Source organism: Balaenoptera physalus (assembly GCF_965194825.1).
Source record: "Balaenoptera physalus genome assembly, chromosome: 5".
Taxonomy (NCBI): Eukaryota; Metazoa; Chordata; class Mammalia; order Artiodactyla; family Balaenopteridae; genus Balaenoptera; species Balaenoptera physalus.
In genome coordinates, this window is record NC_138884.1 from 39,956,499 (window position 1) to 39,978,476 (window position 21,978).

The following is a 21,978-nucleotide window of genomic DNA, read 5'->3' on the forward strand; positions in this document are numbered from 1 at the left end:
TCTCAGTTAAGTCTATAGCAAAGGATGGTTTCTTGGAACTTCCAAAAATTTAAAACCATGAAACATCTACTACTGCTACTATTGTGTGTTTTTATAGTTAAGGCCCAAGCTGTTGCTGACTACGATGAGGTGACTTTTAAATATTATTGTATTCTTACTAATATTATTAATATAAAATATAACCAAAACATAATCATATGTGAATATTATAATGAAATTAACATTGATTTTAATTATGAAATTGAATTGTTAATCTCTAAGACCTATTTTATTTAAAGAATGTTGCATAGTATTTCTTATATAAAAACAAAATAATAATTTCTCATTTTCTGGTTTATCACCTTTATTTTCCCAGGAAGAAGATGTCAGATCTAATGTAAGATGTGTTTTTCCGATTGTTGCTATCCTGAGTACTATCATTTTCATTGAGTTCTAGCAATATGTTATTACAATTTGAGAACAAATATCTGAAAATTTCCCAGACTATAAAATAATAAAAGAGCAGCATTTTAAAAGAAAAAAGCTGTAGAAGCTAGATGGTTCTTTGGTGAAGGAGGGTAATATAAAGCTCATGAAATTACAGGCTATTTATGAATGAAAATTGTAAACTAAACCTAAAAGCAGAAGAGATCAAGTGTGGTAATAGAAGATTCAAAACTGTTTTTTTCAAATGAGAGATTTATATATTGTTATTATTAGTGGTTATCAAATATATCGCTCCATTTAATTTATTCATTCATAGAACAGTTTTTCCTCAAGTACTATCTTTGCTGATTTACTCCTACTGGTTTGCAGATGTCAAAAATACAAAAATGCATTTAGAGAAATGAATATTTAAAGAATTAAAATTTTATTATCAGATGACTCCTGATCAAATTTCTTGTATATAGCATAGTATCACCATACTAGAAATAAAAGTACACAGTAATACATAAATGAAGTGATTCATTTTGGATCACTTGTTGAATTTGAAGAGAACCTAAGTGTTTTAATTATCAAACTATACATATAAAAAGATAGTTATTTGGTTAATTGAATTAGGTAAGAAAAATGTAAAACATGTGTAAGAGTAAACTTTTATAAAGTACTTGGGTAAGCACTTTTACATTCCTGCTCACCAACTAATCTACACAGAGACAGTTTACTAGTTTAACCTTCCAATTGGATTTTCTAGTTTTAGTTATTTCAATAAGTGGTCTTCATAAACTTCATATAATTTCTTTTAAGATGTTTAACATTTTTCATTTACTTTTCTCTAGGAAAGCTAGATCACCAACACTACCTCTTTAATTATATTCTAAAATAAAAAAGAAATATTTTTCTTCTGTTATAATTTGATTTGTAGTAAACAGATGAATCACATTTCATAAAATTCCTGTCTGGCTGGGACCATGTCTTTGACACAAAATATGTATATTTCCTACAAATCTTCATACATTATTATTTTTCTTGCAGTCACACATAACATATACTGTAGTTTAATTTCAGCAGTTAAGCAGGGGAATCTTGATCCAACTTGCCTGGGTTTAAAGCCTAGTGCTCTACCACTAAATGTTAAATATTATTCTAACTTACTGAATAAATGACAGTGAAATTCCAAACAGTCATTCAATGACTTCTAGGCCCACAAAATAGCTAGAGAGCTTAGTCTCTGCAGCAAATCTAATCATTTGTTAATTTGTAATTAAGTCTCAAAAGGTGAAAGTACTGACAAAGGTCATATGATGATAATATAGTTAATCTAAGCCAGCACTTTTGTATTGCATTGCATATTTTCCACTTCACTATCTTTTAATGTAATATTTTTTCAATTAGCAAATAATTTTAATTGCAATGCACATACCTTGAGAATTATTTTAAATATGAGAAAATCATGGTATTTGATAAAGGAAATCAAGTAGAAAATTTCATGAGAATGATTTAACAATTTTGTTGATAGAAGATAAGATTGAAGTTAGTAGTGGAAAAGCCACTTACACTGTAGTATCTGTTATGTGTGATTGCAATAAAAACAATAATAATAACTCAATATGTGCCAGGTATTCTTCTAAGGGTGTCATATGCAATAAGTCATTTAATCCTAACAATCATCTTATATGGCAGATACTTTTATCATCCCTATTTTACAGATGAAGTAACTTGCCAAAGATCTTTATAGCTAGTAAGTGGTGGGGGTCAAGACTTGAAACCAAGCAGTCTGGCTCCAGAATACCTTATTCCTCTTCAAACATGTTAGAGCCAATGGTTGTCTTATTACAAATAAATCCTAAGTAAATTTTGCTTTTAATAAATCTGTATTGCCTCTTAAATATTATTATATAGGAGTTAGCCAAATTAATCATCAATTCATAAAAATTGAAAGTAAAAAAATAATTAACAATAATTACAGGAATTTAGTAATCCAGTGCCTTGAGAACATTTATTCCTCCTGACGGTATAGATTTCTTACTATTTTGTATGTTCCAATGTATAGGTTTCAGGAATCTGAGGTCATTACCTTTCATTATCTGATGATACAACATTTTTTAAAGTCTCTTTTTAAAAACTACCCCAGGCACAATAGCTTTTTGCACTGTTTTTCTTTCTACTGTTACTGAAGAAACCTAAGGAACCTGTTGATTTACGAACAACAACTAGCTAGTTGATGAACCTTAAGCAAATCCTCAGTCATTTGATAACCAAAGTTATAGAATGAGGGTGTTGGAATAGCTACATCTAAAATCTCCTATAACACTCTACATTTTATTTCTGCCTGGTTCCCTGAAGTTGCATTTGGATGCCCGTGGTCATCGACCCTATGACAAGAAGAGGGAGGAGGCTCCCAGCCTGAGACCCGTCCCCCCTCCCATCAGCGGAGATGGCTATCAGCCTCGTCCAGCCAAAGCAGCTATCCGCCAGAAGAAAGTGGAGAGAAAACCCCCTGATGCTGACGGCTGCCTGCACGCTGACCCAGACCTGGTGGGTGGGCCTCCCGTGCGAAGAAGGCCTGTATTCATCATATCTTCCTGATGTTGTGTTGACCCACATTACCATCATTTTTATTTTGTTTGTATCTTTTGGATGTAAATACAAAACATAAACTTATTGGGCCTTGGGCTAAGGGTGCTTTTCTAATTTTCTTTGGTCTGGGCCCAAGATTACAAATTAGGACACATGATGTTACCTCTCCTTTGTACTTTGCCCACTTTGTCTGTTCAGAGGGTAACATTTTCATAGCCTAATTACCTTTGTTCTGTGGTAAGGATTATTTTTAATCTTCAGAGGAATATAATGATGAGTCTAGAATTTCTGGTCTCACATAAAGAAAATCAAATTGCAAGTTTTTATATTGGTGAATGATGTCATTGAATTTTCACTATATGCTATTTTCACAAATATCCATAACCCCAATCCTTCATCTATTGTTGGCTATTTTCTTTGTTTGCAGGGCGTGTTGTGTCCTACAGGATGTCAGTTGCAAGATACTTTGGTAAAAGAGGAAAGACCAATCAGAAAGAATGTAGAAGAGTTAATTACTAATATAGAGTCTGTTTCCCAGACCTCTACTTCCACCTTTCAGTATATAACTCTGCTAAAAAACATGTGGAAAGAGAGGCAGAAGCAAGTAAAAGGTAGATGTCCTTGTGTTTCCTGTTTGATTCTATTATAAAATTGAAACTGTCAGAGTGCCATGGGAATGCACAATTCTGAGGAGATTCATGTTTCTAGATGAGTCCGAGTAGTTCAGTATGAGCCTGATTACCCCAAGGTCCTCACTTAGGCATCTTCACCTGCAACTTGTCTGACAAGCACTATGCAACTCTTATTCCCAGTCTGGCATCAGCAAGGATGATTCTCTGTGAAAATTTTCACTGTGAGTCCTTATTTTTAGTCTATAAAAAAACTTGTGACTCCGAAGACAGTATATTCACAGAGTAAAAATTTAGCATTTATAGATTTAACATTTGGGGTTTTGAATATAACTGTGTCCAGGATATACTCAATTGAATTGCAGATAATGATCTTATCCTTTGAATCCTGAGATCTGAACTTTGAGTGCTATTGGCTTGGTGGTTAGGAATCAGCTAGTGAGCCAGCATGGCATAGGTGTTTCAGGGAGTAGCATACCCAAATTTGGACATTTTTCAAAGGAATCATGGCATTTCTCTTGTATATTTCAAGGCTCTGCTGTACTTAAGTAAGATGAATAAATAAATCAAGTGTGTCTACTCCATAAGATGTTGAACTTCTGAGATGGAAAGCCTAAGTCCTGCTTTCTCCTCTTTTTGTCACCAAAATAATAGATAACTTATTGTATCTATTATTAGGCATAATTTTTAGCTTAATCTAGGGTAAATTACTATTATAGTAGCTAGACTATATGTTAATTTTTGTATGCCATGGGGCAAATAATTTCCCCTAAGTACAACTACATATCATGACTGCCCGATGTTCATTCGGGGTCTATTAGTTTATTCTCAGAAAATCAGAATCACAACTGTGTGGTTGAATACGTTTAGTTTTTTTATCAAGAGAAAATGCTAACCACTCCTACATAATTTCATTTTTCCAGATAATGAAAATGTAATAAATGAGTACTCCTCACAACTGGAAAAGCACCAGTTATATATAGATGAGACTGTGAACAGTAATATCCCAACTAAACTTCGTGTGCTCCGTTCAATTCTGGAAAATTTGAGAAGCAAAATACAAAAATTAGAATCGGATGTCTCAGCTCAGATGGAATACTGCCGCAGCCCGTGTACTGTCACTTGCAATATTCCTGTGGTGTCTGGCAGAGGTAACTAGTTAAGATACATATTTCTAGTAGGTTCCAGAAGAACTCACACTCTCTAAAAATAAGAGAACTAAAAGAAGTCCAATGGATTTTCCCAACAGATCCTAATGACATCTTAGCACATCATGAAGATATCCCTACCATGCCTAATGCATTTGCCAGTTTTTGATGAGTAGGAAGCAGTGTAATGATGGTGGTAGCTCCATGGGTGTAATGTACATGCTTGCTTGAAAAGATGGTGGAATCATGGATAGATGTAGGGATTTCTCCATCACGTGGGTTCTGGAAGTTTATGGATATCACAGGACACAAAAGGTAGAGAAGAGCTTTTACACCCCCTTGGCAGATAGAATTCCTTGAAACCGAGTTTGATTTTTAGTAAAAGGAAGATTAAGTTTCTACAACATATTCTCAAATGTCTAAAATAAAATGTTCTTTAGTATCTATGTAATCAGTTATCTTACAAAATTAGTGACTAAAGACAAGGTAATGATGTTGTAGTCCCTAAATATAATGTTATCTTATGGTTGCAGAATGTGAGGAAATTATCAGGAATGGAGGTGAAACATCTGAAATGTATCTCATTCAGCCTGACAGTTCTATCAAACCATATAGAGTATACTGTGATATGAAAACAGAAAGAGGAGGTAAGTGTTTGATAGCTTTTGACCTATTATGCTGAAATTATTTTGATACCATAAAATGCCAGGAAATAAAACCTAGGTTTAACGTAGCTAACAATGAGCCATTTGATTTGGAATTCAATCTGATGTTTTAGAATACCTCTGATTCACAATTTGGGGTAAGATAAGGCACTTGCAGTTTCCAAAGATTTTGCGAGTTTTCCTCTCACATTTATTTCCTTATTATATCTATTTTGGAGCACTAAATGTCGATGGGCATGAATTAAATGGACAAGGAATTCAGACATTGCCCTCAAAGCGACATTATTTGTTAGTGGTAATGTGTGTTATTTTGTTTCTTTCAACCAAAGGATGGACAGTAATTCAGAACCGTCAAGATGGTAGTGTTGACTTTGGCAGGAAATGGGATCCATATAAGGAAGGATTTGGAAATATTGCAACCAATGCAGATGGGAAAAAATACTGTGGTGTACCAGGTAAAAACTGGGAGTACAAAATAAAATCATTCTTTTTTAGATTTTTTTTTTTTTCCATTTAAAAAACATAGTGTTGGTAGTCTGTTTTTAGGAGTTTTAGGAGGTTAAGAAGAATTTACAAAAAGAGTATAAAAGCTAATGATGAGGGGGAAAAGCCAGTTTTTTTTTAAAGGTTTTATTTTTGGTGAGATTTTATTTTATTTTTCCTTTAGGTGAGTATTGGCTTGGAAATGACAAAATTAGCCAGCTTACCAGGTTGGGACCCACAAAGCTTTTTATTGAAATGGAGGACTGGAAAGGAGATAAGGTGACAGCACTCTATGAAGGATTCACTGTACAGAGTGAGGCCAACAAATATCAACTCTCAGTGAGCAAATACAAGGGCACAGCTGGCAATGCCCTCATAGAAGGAGCTTCTCAACTGGTGGGAGAAAACCGGACTATGACCATCCACAACAGCATGTTCTTCAGCACTTACGACAGAGACAATGACGGCTGGTACGTGCTGCTTCTTCCCTCCTGCTTTTAGCACCGCTGCTAACATTGCTTCTTGGAGTCATTAGTGATCGCTAATGTGATTAGTGACTCTCATTTCTTGGGTACTTCCTGTGTGCCAGCCACTGTGCTAAGCTCTTTCTGGGTCACTCTAAAGCACTCCAGCTATAAGGTTGCCATTACTATCCTCATTTTACAAATTAAGATTAGAGAGATTAAGTAATTTACGCAAAATCACATAACCATAAAAGATACAACTGGAATTTGAGCACAGTTACTAAGTAGTGCGTACTTAGATAGATTTCCCTATCTCTAAATTGTACTGTGTATATCAAAACCTCCATTTTGTTTTCCAGGGATCTGTAACACTAAGGGATCTGAAAGCTATCATTTCTGGATAAAGTAACAAATATAGATTAATTTGCCACATAAGCCCAGTTCTCTCCCTTTCTTGCTATAGGGCAGAGAAGACCTTTACTGTGTAATTGTGACTTTACATATAGAACCAGAGGGAAGGAATATTGCACACAGCACTTCTCTGTGCGTACTTAGCAAAGAATTAACTTGAGAGCACTGCAGTTCTAATAACCCCAAACGAATTTCCTTTCAGGAAAACTACAGATCCCAGAAAGCAGTGTTCTAAAGAGGATGGTGGTGGATGGTGGTATAATAGATGTCACGCAGCCAATCCAAATGGCAGATACTACTGGGGTGGCCCTTATACCTGGGACATGGCAAAGCACGGCACAGACGATGGAGTGGTGTGGATGAACTGGCAGGGGTCCTGGTACTCGATGAAGAAGATGTCCATGAAGATCAGGCCCTACTTCCCAGAGCAATAGTCCTCCACACATAGATTATTATTCTTCCCTACGTAACAACATTTTTATATATCATGTCATCAGAATTTTTTTTCATACCTTATATCCCTCTAAAGCTATCAAAATGTAGTAAGTGTGACTTTTTGGAAACAGTATTTAGACAAATGACATTTAAAATAGCACATGATTTTCTTTCATACTCATTATTTCTATTGCATACCAAGATGTAACTAAAAGGATGACTGTGGATAGTCAGTGTTCATAATTTCAGTGGATTGTGAAAAGTTTCAAATTAGGAAGAGAAATTTTCTATCCTTGTGGGAAAACTGAGGTGAGCTAAAAACCTGTGTTTAAAAGTCCACTTTTAAACCTCTCTTTATTTATGTAATATCTGTCACAGAAAACTCAAAAAGATTTATTCATTAAACTGGTTTCTGTTACAATAAATTAATGTTTTCTTATTTTGTACTCCACATGGCCACTGAGTTAGGCTTTGTGAGAACTGAGGCTTTGTGAACTTGTGAGAAAAGAGAAGCATTCACAACCTCAAGTAGCTAATGAAGTGGCAGTGAACCCCTGAAGGTTCAGCATCTCCCTCTGCACCATGAAAATCCACTGCTCTGCAGGGAACTAGACTTGCGGATCAGAGATCCCAAGAGGACAGTCACGGTCAAGTCTTCACCATTTGTTTTTTGAGGGAAACAGCGAGGGAGGAAGCAGCATTTGTCTGTTGCCCCTGGAAATTCGGCCTATTGGCCTCAACTGGGTTTTTGTTTTTCACATGGTCACACCAGAACTGAAATAGAAGTGAATTTCTCTTCTTTCTACTTCTCCTCGGCAAATGAGTATATCAACTCAACTTTCTTTTACTCTGTATTCTCCATCGCCCTGTGCAACCCTCTGACCCTTAATCCTCCTTCCCTCTTGTAGCATCATTGCCACTGATTTTCATGGAAACATTGTCCTGACACTCATCTTCTTAGCCTTTGCATCGAAGCAAAAGTTATTCATTTCTATCACGGGAATGCCATTACTCCCTTAATTCCTCATCATAGCCAACTTCAACTTTTACCTGGTTTCCCTGCCGTAGGTTCTGTCTCACCTATATTCAATTTGTCTGTTACTCTGCCATCACATATACCATCCTAAAAACAGAAAATTCTGACCATGTTACTTTCCTGCTTAATGTTAGCTCGTTGTTATCAAGTGTTAAAATCCAGATTTCTTAGCTGGGAGTGAAAATGGTTTGTTACTTGGTCCCAGCACTGTCTCCTGCCCTTGTTCCTCTTCACGATACAACTGCACTCTTGTCACAGTGAATTTTTCACCGTTCCCGGAAAGGTCAGGCCCTTTTATATTGTGCTCCCATTGTAAACAACATCTTTCCTCCAACACCATCTGACAAAATTGCTGTCCATTTCAAACTTCGCTTTAAATGCAATTTGTCTGTTCTACACTGCTTTCTCCTTTGCTGATAATGAGCTCTTATTCATCTTTGATTCCAGAATCATCTGCCTGTCAGAAAGTCAGATTTTCATAAATTTATAAATACTCTATGACTAAATCCAATGATTATCAAGATCTTGGATAGCCCTTTCTTAGGTAGAACCCATTTTCCAATAAAGGCACACATAGAAACTCAATATGCAAGATACTGGAAAGTAGGAATTTTGCAGCAAGCCTGAGTGTATCAAAAGCCCACGAAATAAAGGATGGGGAGGTGGCAGGGGCCCAATCTAAGGGCAATATCACTCAGATCTTTGCTCAACCCTCTTATGTACCCAGGACTAAGTGAATCCTAGAGTTTAAAGTAAAACCACAGATTAAAACTCACTAAACTAGATAATCCGATGGTCAATTTCTTAGTTAATGTACAAGTAGCAGAAAAACAGAGACCACACCTGGGTAATATGTAATATCTATTTAGAAAGAAGTAAGCCTTCTTAAGGTATCAGTTGGTAAGAAATGTTACCTATCTGATTTTGCCCATTCAAGCTTCACAATTTCGAATACAATCAAAAGGTAGTGTCCCCTAGTTAGAATATATAAAACAGTATCTAAAAAGGTTAACTCATGACTTTTATGAAGATAATAAAAAGATGAGTTGAAAATTAATAATCCCACACTATGGCATGAGAACTATATTTATTATACAATTAAGACTGAAAGTATGGAACAAACTATAAAGGATATATGTACTTGGGATGTAAATTTCCCATTCCTCTGCATTTAGGAACCAAGGAAAACAAGTAACCAATGTTAACTGAAGCCTTGTTTTTTAAGGTGAAAACACATGGGACAAAAACGTAGATTATCTGGCATACCACGAGCCACAGTAGTTGAACTGACATTTCTGTTCAACCATTACACACACTGATCATCTAAACCTGCAGAGCTTATTTAGAATACAGAGTTCCTGGAGTCAACCCAGGTTTATTACATCAGAGCCTCTACATGGGAAGATCCTAAGAATATATATTTTTAATAAATGTCCCCAAGAGATTCTGATCACCAGCTGGATTTTGGAACGAGTGATTTAGGCTACATTTGCATTCACCTGAGACTCCCATCTTTCTTATCTGGCATTCTTCCCACTCAAGTGGTGACTATGAGGCAATATTTAGAGCAAGAGGTCATCTTTGAAATTACTGTGACTTCATACTGTGACCACTGCCTATCTTTAAGGCTCAACTTGGATTTAGCAGCTAACCACTATTTCTATTCTGGTATCTGTCAGTATCAGCTGATTCTTTAGTTGGACTTTTAGTTTTTCTGAGGTGTAGAAACAAATGAAAGATGCTACCGACCATTTGTACATAGAGCTGAAGCTGTGATCTGAACACCATGCATTCCCCCACTGTGCCATGTGATCTGATGCTCCCTGCTTGATGCTCCCACTGTCACTCAGCTCTGCACCAAGTCACAATGTGTTGGTGCATAATTATGCCTAAACCTAGCAAATGGAATAAGTTCTGTTTATTTTAACATTAATTGTGGTTTTAAATAACGAAAGTAGTACATATTATGTGTAGACGTTTTGGGAAATACAGAGAAATGTAGAACGATTTATAATTTTAGCACTAAGAGGGAAGCAGCTAATATCTCAGTAGATGTTTTTGTTTTTATCCTGTGCGTGTTTTAGAACTTGAATATTTCACATTGTGGCATGGAAAATTTTCCATGTTACTTAATATTCTTCTATAATGTTATTTTCTATATGATTTTTAATGGCCATATAATATTGCATTGTGTGCCATGTACTCTTTTTTTAAGCAAGTGTCTCTCATTAGACATTTAGATTTTTCTGACCTAGTCCTAATAAAGACAATACTGCAATTAGCATCCTTATTCATAACTTTTTTGCATATATACATAATCTGTATTATCTATAATATAGGTTTTTATCTATTTCCTTCTAGAATAAATTCCTAGAAGCAGAATTTCTAGAGGAAATAAAAGGTTTTGGCATTCTAAAAGTTTTTAAAATAAATATATTGCCAAATAACTCTCCATAAAGATTGCATTGATTTACCTGTAACACACAGAATTAGAGGTGTTTATATATATTTTTTTCTTCTCCTTCATGAATGCTGAAAGTTATGATTAAAATATTGACAATTGCTTTAATTTTCATATCTTTAATTACTGGTGCAACTAAGGGATTTTAAAATGTTTAATGATCATTTGTGTATCTTGTTTTGAGAGTTCCCTTTCAGGTCCTATCCCCAATTTTCTATTAGGAGAATCATCTTTTATATGAATTCTTAACCATTATTTATGTATGTAGGATAGCAATCAGGAGCCTGATATTACCTATTATTTACTCAAATATTTTATTTCCTAGGTGATTACACTGGGAGAGTCATATGCTTATGCAAATAGTCTTAACTGGTATGAATATTAACCGTTGTACCCTTTCTCTCCTCCCAAACAAGATGTGACCATCAGGTGATATGTTTTTTGGTTTTGTCTTTTGACTGAATTATGTTTATTTCTCCAACAACTTTTTATTCGAAAAGTTTCAGCCTTACAAAGAAATTGTAAGAATAGTTTAATGAATACCTCTATGCGTTTCACCTAGATTCACCAACTGTTTGCTACATTTGCTTTATCTCTCAAAGGAGATACTTTTAATGCAGTTTTGCAACAGCCTATGTAGGCATATGACCCTGAGGTCATAGATCTATTGCAGATAGAGCCAAAGGTGGATTTAGCAAATATTTTCCAGAGTGCTCTGTTGCAATCAACATGTAGCCACCTTCAGCAGTGAGCTGATGAAGAGGGAGACCACTGTTTAATAGCTAAGCATTTCTCAGCTCAGTCCTGGCAGGTTACCTTAAATTTTCTTGCCTCTGTGGTTTTGAAGTGTTGCTTTTACAAGGGGAAATGGAAGACAAAATGTCTAACTCTCGTATGAGAATATGAATCTCTTCCCTGGGTGCAAATTCCTCACCATACTACTTACTCCCTTCTATGATGTTTAAGGCCCTGACACCCCCACCCTCAATTAATTAAAGATTTTCTTCATAAATGAGATTTATAAAGTATTTGAGAGTCAATTAAAAAGAAGATATAGGTGAATTAATAAATGTATAAATAAATACATATGATAGCTCCAGAATGGTTTCTATGTAAATTTCATTAGCTACAAGCAATTTGTATAATCTTCACCAAAATCTAAATGTTGCTACTTCTCAAGTTGTTTCAGCAAATAGTAAATGTTGTATTACTTTGTTCAACTATAACAAATAATTAGCTTATGATTTATGCATCCTGCATGTACTTATATTAATATGGTATCATTTTCTTTCAGGCTTTTCTAGACAAGATTTTAGATAAATAATGAACTTGGATGGATGGATCTTGTTTGATTCACCAGTTGCACCCCTAGTGTCGGCTAACTTGGAAATGTATTTTGTTGGTTATAAGGGGAACACATGACAGAGTATAATTAGATCAGTAATACTACTGGGAAAGTAATTAAAATTAAACACTATTTGTAATACGCTCATGTTTATCTAAACTACAGTATCATTATCCTAGAACTTAGAATAAATTATGTGGGCAAATTAAGTGGTTAGAGCCTGTAAGAACACTGTTGTGAGCTTCATCCCCAGACGTGTTTCTTATCATCACATTATTTAACCTCCCTAAGCTACTATTTTCTCATCAAAAAATCAATTTATAGAATGTCCTCACCTTTATTAAAGGAACTCTAGTAATTATCAATTAAAAATATTCTTATAATGTTTTCTGGAAATGTAATACTTTATTCTAAAAGGTTTCCAGACACTAAAAATAAATATGTAAATAGAATACATGAATCAAAATGTAAATAATTTCTTTTAATACAAATGAAATATGACATCAATAGATACAGAAGGGATTTATGCATTCAGTAGGAGCTTGAAATGGAAGACCTTTAAAGTTCCTTTTAACCCTTAAATTTCTTAATTCACAAATATTTTATTGGGTCATTACTTTGTGCCATACCTTGAGTGAAGTAGTAGGGAAAACAATACAGTCTCTGCACTTAAGGAAAGAGTAATCAAGAAGTTTCTCATGTACCACTGCATGCTAAAGAGAGCATCAAGGTGGCTACAGGCTAACAGATGAAGATGGATCTATCTAGGTGTAAAATTAAGATACAGCTGAATATTTTTTACATTTCTTACTCAGGAAAAAAATCCCTAATTCAGCATTTTCCTCTGTAGCAGACATATTTAAAAACCATGTACTTTCCTGGCAAAACTTTCACGTTCATATCTATTTTATTCATTTATTGATTCATTCATTCAACTAGGGGTTATTATGAAATGGGTAATCTAAATAGAACTTGCAGATTAAGAGGAGGTTTGGGTGGGGTGGGCAGTGGGAGGAGGAGTAGCACCATGAGTAAGTAGCAGAAGTTAAGGAAAGAGGAAACAAAAAAATTTAAAAAGTCAATGTAAAATAAAACTGTTTTTAAAAAAATCATCAACTGTAAGAAAATCTTCTAAATTGAGTGATAGAGAAAGTTTGGAAATAAAGGAACAACATGCAAAAAATTAAAGAAAGAGGAAACAATAATAAAATTAAGAAAATAAACTTAAAATTGTTTTAAAATGTATTTATTATTTTAAGAAAGCTTTTTAAATAAAGTGATAATGTTAAAAATAAAATGGCTTGTAAAGACATCTAGGTAAATGCAAAAACAAAGAAATTGGGAATAATGATAATACTAACATTTAACAAGGTGAAATTCAATTCTAAAAGGATGAAACAAGTAAAAGAGGGACATTATATAATGATTAAAAAGTATAATCAATGGAGAAGATATAATAGTCATAAACTTTCATGCACTAGATAATAAAAGAGCCAATCACACAAAACAAAATTTCTAGAACAGGAAAAGAAAACACACATACACAAAACACTGAGTGAGACCTTATTATATACACACGGACCACACATAAAAACATGTATGTGTATATAAATATATGTTCATGCATACATGCACATATTTTAAAATATGATAGATCAATTATATAAAATTTAAAAAGGTACAGAATATTTAAATATTATCAACAAACTTGGTAACATAAAATTTTGTAACCTATAAAATAAAATTATAATTCTATTTGCCTATTAAACAATCACAAAAATTAATCATGTACTTGCCCACAAAGAATATCTTAATTCTAAAACAGAATGAAAAAATTGGTTAAACTAAATAGTTGATGAAATACTTGGAAATTAATAATTAAAAGATGACCCACCAATTCCACATCAGGTCAGGGTTATAGAAAAAAAAAGATAACTCACCGGAACCCCCTAAAAAAGGAACTGATTGGAAACTAAGAAAGGCTTTTCTAAATAGCCCCTAGAACAAACAAAAGAAGAAAAAATTTAAGTTAGAATTTTTCTAGACAGGAAGAAAAAAAGTGAAGAGTAAAAGGGAGAACACTTCGTCCAAAAACTATACTTTAAAGATGACCAAGGTAGTGTAAGCACTGGAGAGAGTCTGTATATATTCCATAGATGCAAAAAGACTTTTAATTAAATTGGCATTTCTTTTCCCCTGGCAAAGAATGGTTTAATAAATGACCTCAGCATAACTGGCTAGAAAACAAAAGTTGACCTTCTTCATAACATGTTAAAATGAATTCTAGGTTAATGAAGTATTTAAATGTAAAAGAAAAAAACAATAAAAATATTTACAGAAACTTAAAAAACCCATCTATGTCTCCCCACCCGGGAGCCAGTGCAGCCCGCCACTGCCAGGGTCCCGTGATCCAGGGACAACTTCCCCGGGAGAACACACGGTGTGTCTCAGGCTGGTGCAACGTCATGCTGGCCTCTGTTGTCACAGGCTCGCCCTGCATCCGTAGCCCTCCCTCCCCCCGGCCTGAGTGAGCCAGAGCCCCCGAATCAGCTACTCTTTTAACCCCGTCCTGTCTGAGCGAAGAACAGATGCCCTCAGACGACCTACATGCAGGGGCGGGGCCAAATCCAAAGCTGAACCCAGGAAGCTGTGCAAACAAAGAAGAGAAAGGGAAATCTCTCCCAGCAGACTCAGGAGCAGAGGATTAAATCTCCACAATCAACTTGATGTACCCTGCATCTATGGAATACCGAATAGACAACGAAACATCCCAAATTGAGGAGGTGGACTTTGGGAGCAACGATATATATATTTTTTCCCTTTATCACTTTTTGTGACTGTGTAAGTGTATGCTTCTGTGTGTGATTTTGTCTGTATAGCTCTGCTTTTACCATTTGTCCTAGGGTTCTGCCTGTCTGTTTTTTCTTTTTTTTTTATTACTTAAAAAATTTTTTTCTTAATAATTATTTTTTATTTTTTATTTTAATAACTATTTTATTTTATTTTATCTTCTTTCTTTCTTTCTTTCTTTTTTTTTCTAACTTTTATTCTGAGCCATGTGGATGAAATGCTCTTGGTGCTCCAGCCAGGGGTTAGGGCTGTGCATCTGAGGTGGGAGAGCCAAGTTCAGGACACTGTTCCACAAGACCACCCAGTTCCACGTAATATCAAATGGCGAAAATCTCTCAGATATCTCCATCTCAACGCCAAGACCCACCTTCACTAAACGACCAGCAAGCTACAGTGCTGGACACCCTATGCCAAACAACTAGCAAGACAAGAACACAACCCCATCCATTAGCACAGAGGCTGTCTAAAATCATAGTAAGGCCACAGACACCCCAAAACACACTACCAGACATGGACCTGCCCACTAGAAAGACAAGATCCATCCGCATCCAACAGAACACAGACACTAGTCCCCTCCACCAGGAAACCTGCAAAACCTACTGAACCAACCTTAGCCACTGGGGACAGACACCAAAAACAACGGGAACTATGAACCTGCAGCCTGCGAAAAGGAGACCCCAAACACAGTAAGTTAAGCAAAATGAGAAGACAGAAAAACACAGAGCAGATGAAGGAGCAAGGCAAAAACCCACCAGACCTAACAAATGAAGAGGAAATAGGCAGTCTACCTGAAAAAGAATTCAGAATAATGATAGTAAAGATGATCCAAAATCTTGGAAATAGAATGGAGAAAATACAAGAAACGTTTAACAAGGACCTAGAAGAACTAAAGAGCAAAGAAACAGTGATGAACAACACAAAAAATGAAATTAAAAATTCTCTAGAAGGGATCAGTAGCAGAATAACTGAGGCAGAAGAACGATTAAGTGACCTGGAAGATAAAATAGTGGAAATAACTACTGCAGAACAGGATAAAGAAAAAACAATGAAGAGAATTGAGGACAGTCTCAGAGACCTCTGGGACAACATTAAACGCACCAACATTCGAATTATAGGGGTCCCGGAAGAAGAAGAGAAAAAGAAAGGGACTGAGAAAATATTTGAAGAGATTATAGTTGAAAACTTCCCTAATATGGGAAAGGAAATCGTTAATCAAGTCCAGGAAGCACAGAGAGTCCCATACAGGATAAATCCAAGGAGAAACACGCCAAGACACATATTAATCAAACTATCAAAAATTAAATACAAAAAAAAGTGTTAAAAGCAGCAAGGGAAAACAACAAATAACACACAAGGGAATCCTCATAAGCTTAACAGCTGATCATTCAGCAGAGACTCTGCAAGCCAGAAGGGAGTGACAGGACATATTTAAAGTGATGAAGGAGAAAAACCTACAACCAAGATTACTCTACCTAGCAAGGATCTCATTCAGATTCGATGGAGAAAGCAGAAGTTTTACAGAAAAGCAAAAGCTAAGAGAATTCAGCACCACCAAACCAGCTCTACAACAAATGCTAAAGGAACTTCTCTAAGTGGGAAACACAAGAGAAGAAAAGGAACTACAAAAACAAACCCAAAACAATTAACAAAATGGTCATAGGAACATACATATTGATAATTACATTAAACGTGAATGGATTAAATGCTCCAACCAAAAGATACAGGCTTGCAGAATGGATACAAAAACAAGAACCATATATATGCTGTCTACAAGAGACTCACTTCAGACCTAGGGACACATACAGACTGAAAGTGAGGGGATGGAAAAAGATATTCCATGCAAATGGAAATCAAAAGAAAGCTGGAGTAGCAATTCTCATATCAGACAAAATAAACTTTAAAACAAAGACTATTACAAGAGACAAAGGACACTACATAATGATCAAGGGATCAATCCAAGAAGAAGATATAACAATTGTAAATTTTTATGCACCCAACATAGGAGCCCCTCAATACATAAGGCAAATACTAACAGCCATAAATGGGATAATCGACCGTAATGTAATCATATTAGAGGACTTTGAAACCCCACTTTCAAGAATGGACAGATCATCCAAAATGAAAATAAATAAGGAAACACAAGCTTTAAATGATACATTAAACAAGATGGACTTAATTGATATTTATAGGACATTCCACCCAAAAACAACAGAATACACATTTTTCTCAAGTGCTCATGGAACATTCTCCAGGATAGATCATATCTTGGGTCACAAATCAAGCCTTGGTAATTTTAAGAAAATTGAAATCATATCAAGTATCTTTCCTGACCACAACGCTATGAGACTAGGTATCAATTACAGGAAAAAAATCTGTAAAAAATACAAACACATGGAGGCTTAACAATACACTACTTAATAACCAAGAGATCACTGAAGAAATCAAAGAGGAAATCAAAGCATACCAAGAAACAAATGACAATGAAAACACGAGGACCCAAAACCTATGGGATGCAGCAAAAGCAGTTTTAAGAGGGAAGTTTATAGCAATACAATCCTACCTTAAGAAGCAAGAAACATCCCAAATAAACAACCTAACCTTACACCTAAAGCAATTAGAGAAAGAAGAACAAAAATATCCCAAAGTTAGCAGAAGGAAAGAAAACATCAAGACCAGATCAGAAATAAATGAAAAAGAAATGAAGGAAATGATAGAAAACATCAATAAAATTAAAGCTGCGTGTTTGAGAAGATGAACAAAATTGATAAACCATTAGCCAGACTCATGAAGAAAAAAGGGAGAAGACTCAAACCAATAGAATTAGAAATGAAAAAGGAGAAGTAACAACTGACACTGCAGAAATACAAAGGATCATGAGAGAGTACTACAAGCAACTCTATGCCAATAAAATGGACAACCTGGAAGAAATGGACAAATTCTTAGAAATGCACAACCTTCCAAGACTAAACCAGGAAGAAATAGAAAATATGAACAGACCAATCACAAGCACTGAAAATGAAACTGTTATTAAAAATCCTCCAACAGACAAAAGCCCAGGACCAGATGGATTCACAGGTGAATTCTATCAAACATTTAGAGAAGACCTAACACCTATCCTTCTCAAACTCTTCCAAAATATAGCAGAGGGAGTAACACTCCCAAACTCATTCTATGAGGTCACCATCACCCTGATACCAAAACCAGACAAAGATGTCACAAAGAAAGAAAACTACAAGCCAATTTCACTGATGAATATAGATGCAAAAATCCTCAACAAAATACTAGCAAACAGAATCCAACAGCACATTAAAAGGATCATACACCACGATCAAGTGGGGTTTATCCCAGGAATGCAAGGATTCTTCAACATATGCAAATCAATCAATGTGATACACCATATCAACAAATTGAAGGAGAAAAACCATATGATCATCTTAATAGATGCAGAGAAAGCTTTCCACAAAGTTCAACACCGATTTATGAAAAAAACCCTCCAGAAAGTAGGCATAGAGGGAAATTTCCTCAACATAATAAAGGTCATATATGACAAACCCACAGCAAACATTGTCCTCAATGGTGAAAAATTGAAACCGTTTCCACTAAGATCAGGAACAAGACAAGGTTGCCCACTCTCACCACTATTATTCAACATAATTTGGGAAGTTTGAGCCACAGCAATCAGAGATGAAAAAGAAATAAAAGTAACCCAAATTGGAAAAGAAGTAAAGCTGTCACTGTTTGCAGATGACATGACACTATACATAGAGAATCCTAAAGATGCTACTAGAAAACTACTAGAGCTAATCAATGAATTTGGTAAAGTAGCAGGATACAAAATTAATGCAGAGAAATTTCTAGCATTCCTATACACTAATGATGGAAAATCTGAAAGTGAAATTAAGAAAAAACTCCCATTTACCATTGCAACAAATAGAATAAAGCATCTAGGAATAAACCTACATAAGGAGAGAAAAGATCTGTATGCAGAAAATTATAAGACACAGATGAAAGGAATTAAAGATGACACAAATAGATGGAGAGATATACCATGTTCTTGGATTGGATAAGAATCGACATTGTGAAAATGACTCTACTACCCAAAGCAATCTACAGATTCAATGCAATCCCTATCAAACTACCACTGGCATTTTTCACAGAAGTAGAACAAAAAATTTCACAATTTGTATGGAAACACAAAAGACTCCGAATAGCCAAAGCAATCTTGAGAAAGAAAAACGGAGCTGGAGGAATCAGGCTCCCGCACTTCAGAGTATCCTACAAAGCTACAGTAATCAAGACAGTATGGTACTGGCACAATAACAGAAATATAGATCAATGGAACAGGATAGAAAGCCCAGAGGTAAATGCACGCACATATGGTCACCTTATTTTTGGTAAAGGAGGCAAGAATATACAGCGGAGAAAAGACAGCCTCTTCAATAAGTGGTGCTGTGAAAACTGGGCAGGTACATGTAAAAGTATGAAATTGGATCACTCTTTAACACCATACAAAAAAATAAACTCAAAATGGATTAAACACCTAAATGTAAGTCCAGACACTATCAAACTCTTAGAGGAAAACATAGGCAGAACACTCTATGACATACATCACAGCAAGCTCCTTTTTGACCCACCTCCTAGAGAAATGGAAATAAAAACAAAAATAAACAAATGGGACCTAATGAAACTTAAAAACTTTTGCACAGCAAAGAAACCCATAAACAAGACCAAAGGACTACCCTCAGAATGGGAGAAAATATTTGCAAATGAAGCAACTGGCAAAGGATTAACCTCCAAAACATACAAGCAACACATGCAGCTGAATATCAAGAAAACAAACATCCCAATCCAAAAATGGGCAGAAGACCTAAATAGACATTTCTCCAAAGAAGATATACAGATTGCCAACAGACACATGAAAGAATGCTCAACATCATTAATCATTAGAGAAATGCAAATCAAAACACATTGATAGGGCTTCCCTGGTGGCGCAGTGATTGAGAATCTGCCTGCAAATGCAGGGGACACGGGTTCGAGCCCTGGTCTGGGAAGATCCCACATGCCACAGAGCAACTGGGCCCATGAGCCACAACTACTGAGCCTGTGCGTCTGTAGCCTGTGCTCCACAACAAGAGAGGCCACGATAGTGAGAGGCCCGCACACCGCGATGAAGAGTGGCCCCCACTTGCCACAACTAGAGAAAGCCCTAGCACAGAAACGAAGATGCAACATAGCAATCAATCAATCAATAAAAAAAAAAGACTCCTCATTTCCTCCTCCTCCCCTTTAAAAAAAAAAACACAATGAAATATCATCTCACACCAATCAGAATGGCCATCATTAAAAAATCTACAAACAATAAATGTTGGAGAGGGAGTGGAGAAAAGGGAACCCTCTTGCACTGTTGGTGGGAATGTAAATTGATACAGCCACTATGGAGAACAGTATGGAGTTTCCTTAAAAAAGTAAAAATAGAACTACCATACCACCCAGCAACCCCAGCACTGGAAATATACCCTGAGAAAACCATAATTGAAAAATAGTCATGTACCACAACAATGTTCATTGCAGCTGTATTTACAATAGCCAAGGCATGGAAACAACCTAAGTGTCCCTCGACAGATGAATGGATAAAGAAGATGTGGCACATACATACAATGGAATATTACCTGCCATAAAACGAAACGAAATTGAGTTATTTGTAGTAAGGCGGATGGACCTAGAGTCTGTCATACAGAGTAAAGTAAGTCAGAAAGAGAAAAACAAATACTGTATGCTAACACATATATATGGAATCTAAAAAAAAAAAAAAAAAAAAAGTGCTCCAGAAGAAACTAGGGGCAAGACAGGAATAAAGACACAGACCTACTAGAGAATGGACTTGAGGATATGGGGAGGAGGAAGGGTAAGCTGGGACAAAGTGAGAGAGTGGCATGGACATATATACACTACCAAACGTAAAATAGCTACCTAGTGGGAAGCAGCCGCATAGCACAGGGAGATCAGCTCTGTGTTTTGTGACCACCTAGAGGGGTGGGATAAGGAGGGTGAGAGGGAGGGAGATGCAAGAGGGAAGAGATATGGGAACATATGTATATGTATAACTGATTCACTTTGTTAAAAAGCAGAAACTGGGCTTCCCTGGTGGCACAGTGGTTGAGAATCTGCCTGCTAATGCAGGGGAGACGGGTTCGAGCCCTGGTCTGGGAAGATCCCACATGCTGCGGAGCAACTAGGCCCGTGAGCCACAATTACTGAGCCTGCGCATCTGGAGCCTGTGCTCCACAACAAGAGAGGCCGCGATAGTGAGAGGCCCGCGCACCGCAATTAAGAGTGGCCCCCGCTTGCCACAACTAGAGAAGGCCCTCGCACAGAAACGAAGACCCAACACAGCCAAAAATAAATAAATAGATTTAAAAATTAAAAAAAACAAAAAAAACCAAAGGGGTGGATTTGGTCACGGCTTCTGAATCTGGGCTCAGTGAAGTTTTAAAAAAAAATAAATAAATAAATAAAAAGCAGAAACTAACACACCATTGGAACGCAATTATACACCAATAAAGTTGTTAAAAAAAAAAACCCATCTGTTCAATCATGGAGTAGGTGAGTCGTTCTTTTTTTTTAATTTAATTTTATTTATTTTTTTATACAGCAGGTTCTTATTACTCATCAATTTTATACACATCAGTGTATACATGTCAATACCAATCACCCAGTTCATCACACCACCATACCCACCACCCCGCTGATTTCCCCCCTTTGTGTTCATACGTGTGTTCTCTACATTTGTGTCTCAACTTCTGCCCTGCAAACCAGTTCATGTGTACCATTTTTCTAGGTTCTACATACATGCATTAATATACGATATTTGTTTTTCTCTTTCTGACTTACTAAACCCTGTATGACAGTCTCTAGATCCACCCACATCTCAACAAATGACTCAATTTTGTCCCTTTTTATGGCTGAGTAATATTCCATTGTATATATGTACCACTTCTTCTTTATCCATTCGTCTGTCGATGGGCATTTAGGTTGCTTCCATGACCTGGCT

At 35.9% G+C, this 21,978-nt stretch overlaps 1 protein-coding gene and 1 long non-coding RNA gene across 2 annotated transcripts in view; one reads left to right on the forward strand and one right to left on the reverse strand.

The window, feature by feature from the left end:
* On the forward strand, positions 1-7,660 carry FGB (fibrinogen beta chain). The gene is made up of 8 exons (XM_082463564.1): positions 1-129; positions 2,767-2,958; positions 3,428-3,611; positions 4,553-4,780; positions 5,311-5,424; positions 5,772-5,897; positions 6,110-6,395; positions 7,003-7,660. The coding sequence occupies exons 1-8, from the start codon at positions 25-27 to the stop codon at positions 7,232-7,234; spliced, it is 1,467 nt and encodes a 488-aa protein (XP_082319690.1). The 5' UTR covers positions 1-24; the 3' UTR covers positions 7,235-7,660.
* Positions 7,417-21,978, reverse strand: part of LOC309661689 — a 278,933-nt gene continuing 264,371 nt past the window's right edge. Inside the window, exon 2 of the long non-coding RNA XR_014264163.1 lies at positions 7,417-14,992. This is a non-coding gene — a long non-coding RNA (uncharacterized lncRNA). The remainder of the gene's footprint in view (positions 14,993-21,978) is intronic.

Coding starts and splice junctions, on each gene's coding strand:
- FGB (XM_082463564.1), top strand. CDS start 25: ATGGTTTCTTGGAACTTCCAAAAATTTAAAACCATGAAACATCTACTA. Junction 2,959..3,427: donor TGCACGCTGACCCAGACCTG/GTGGGTGGGCCT, acceptor CTTTGTTTGCAG/GGCGTGTTGTGTCCTACAGG. Junction 4,781..5,310: donor TCCTGTGGTGTCTGGCAGAG/GTAACTAGTTAA, acceptor TTATGGTTGCAG/AATGTGAGGAAATTATCAGG.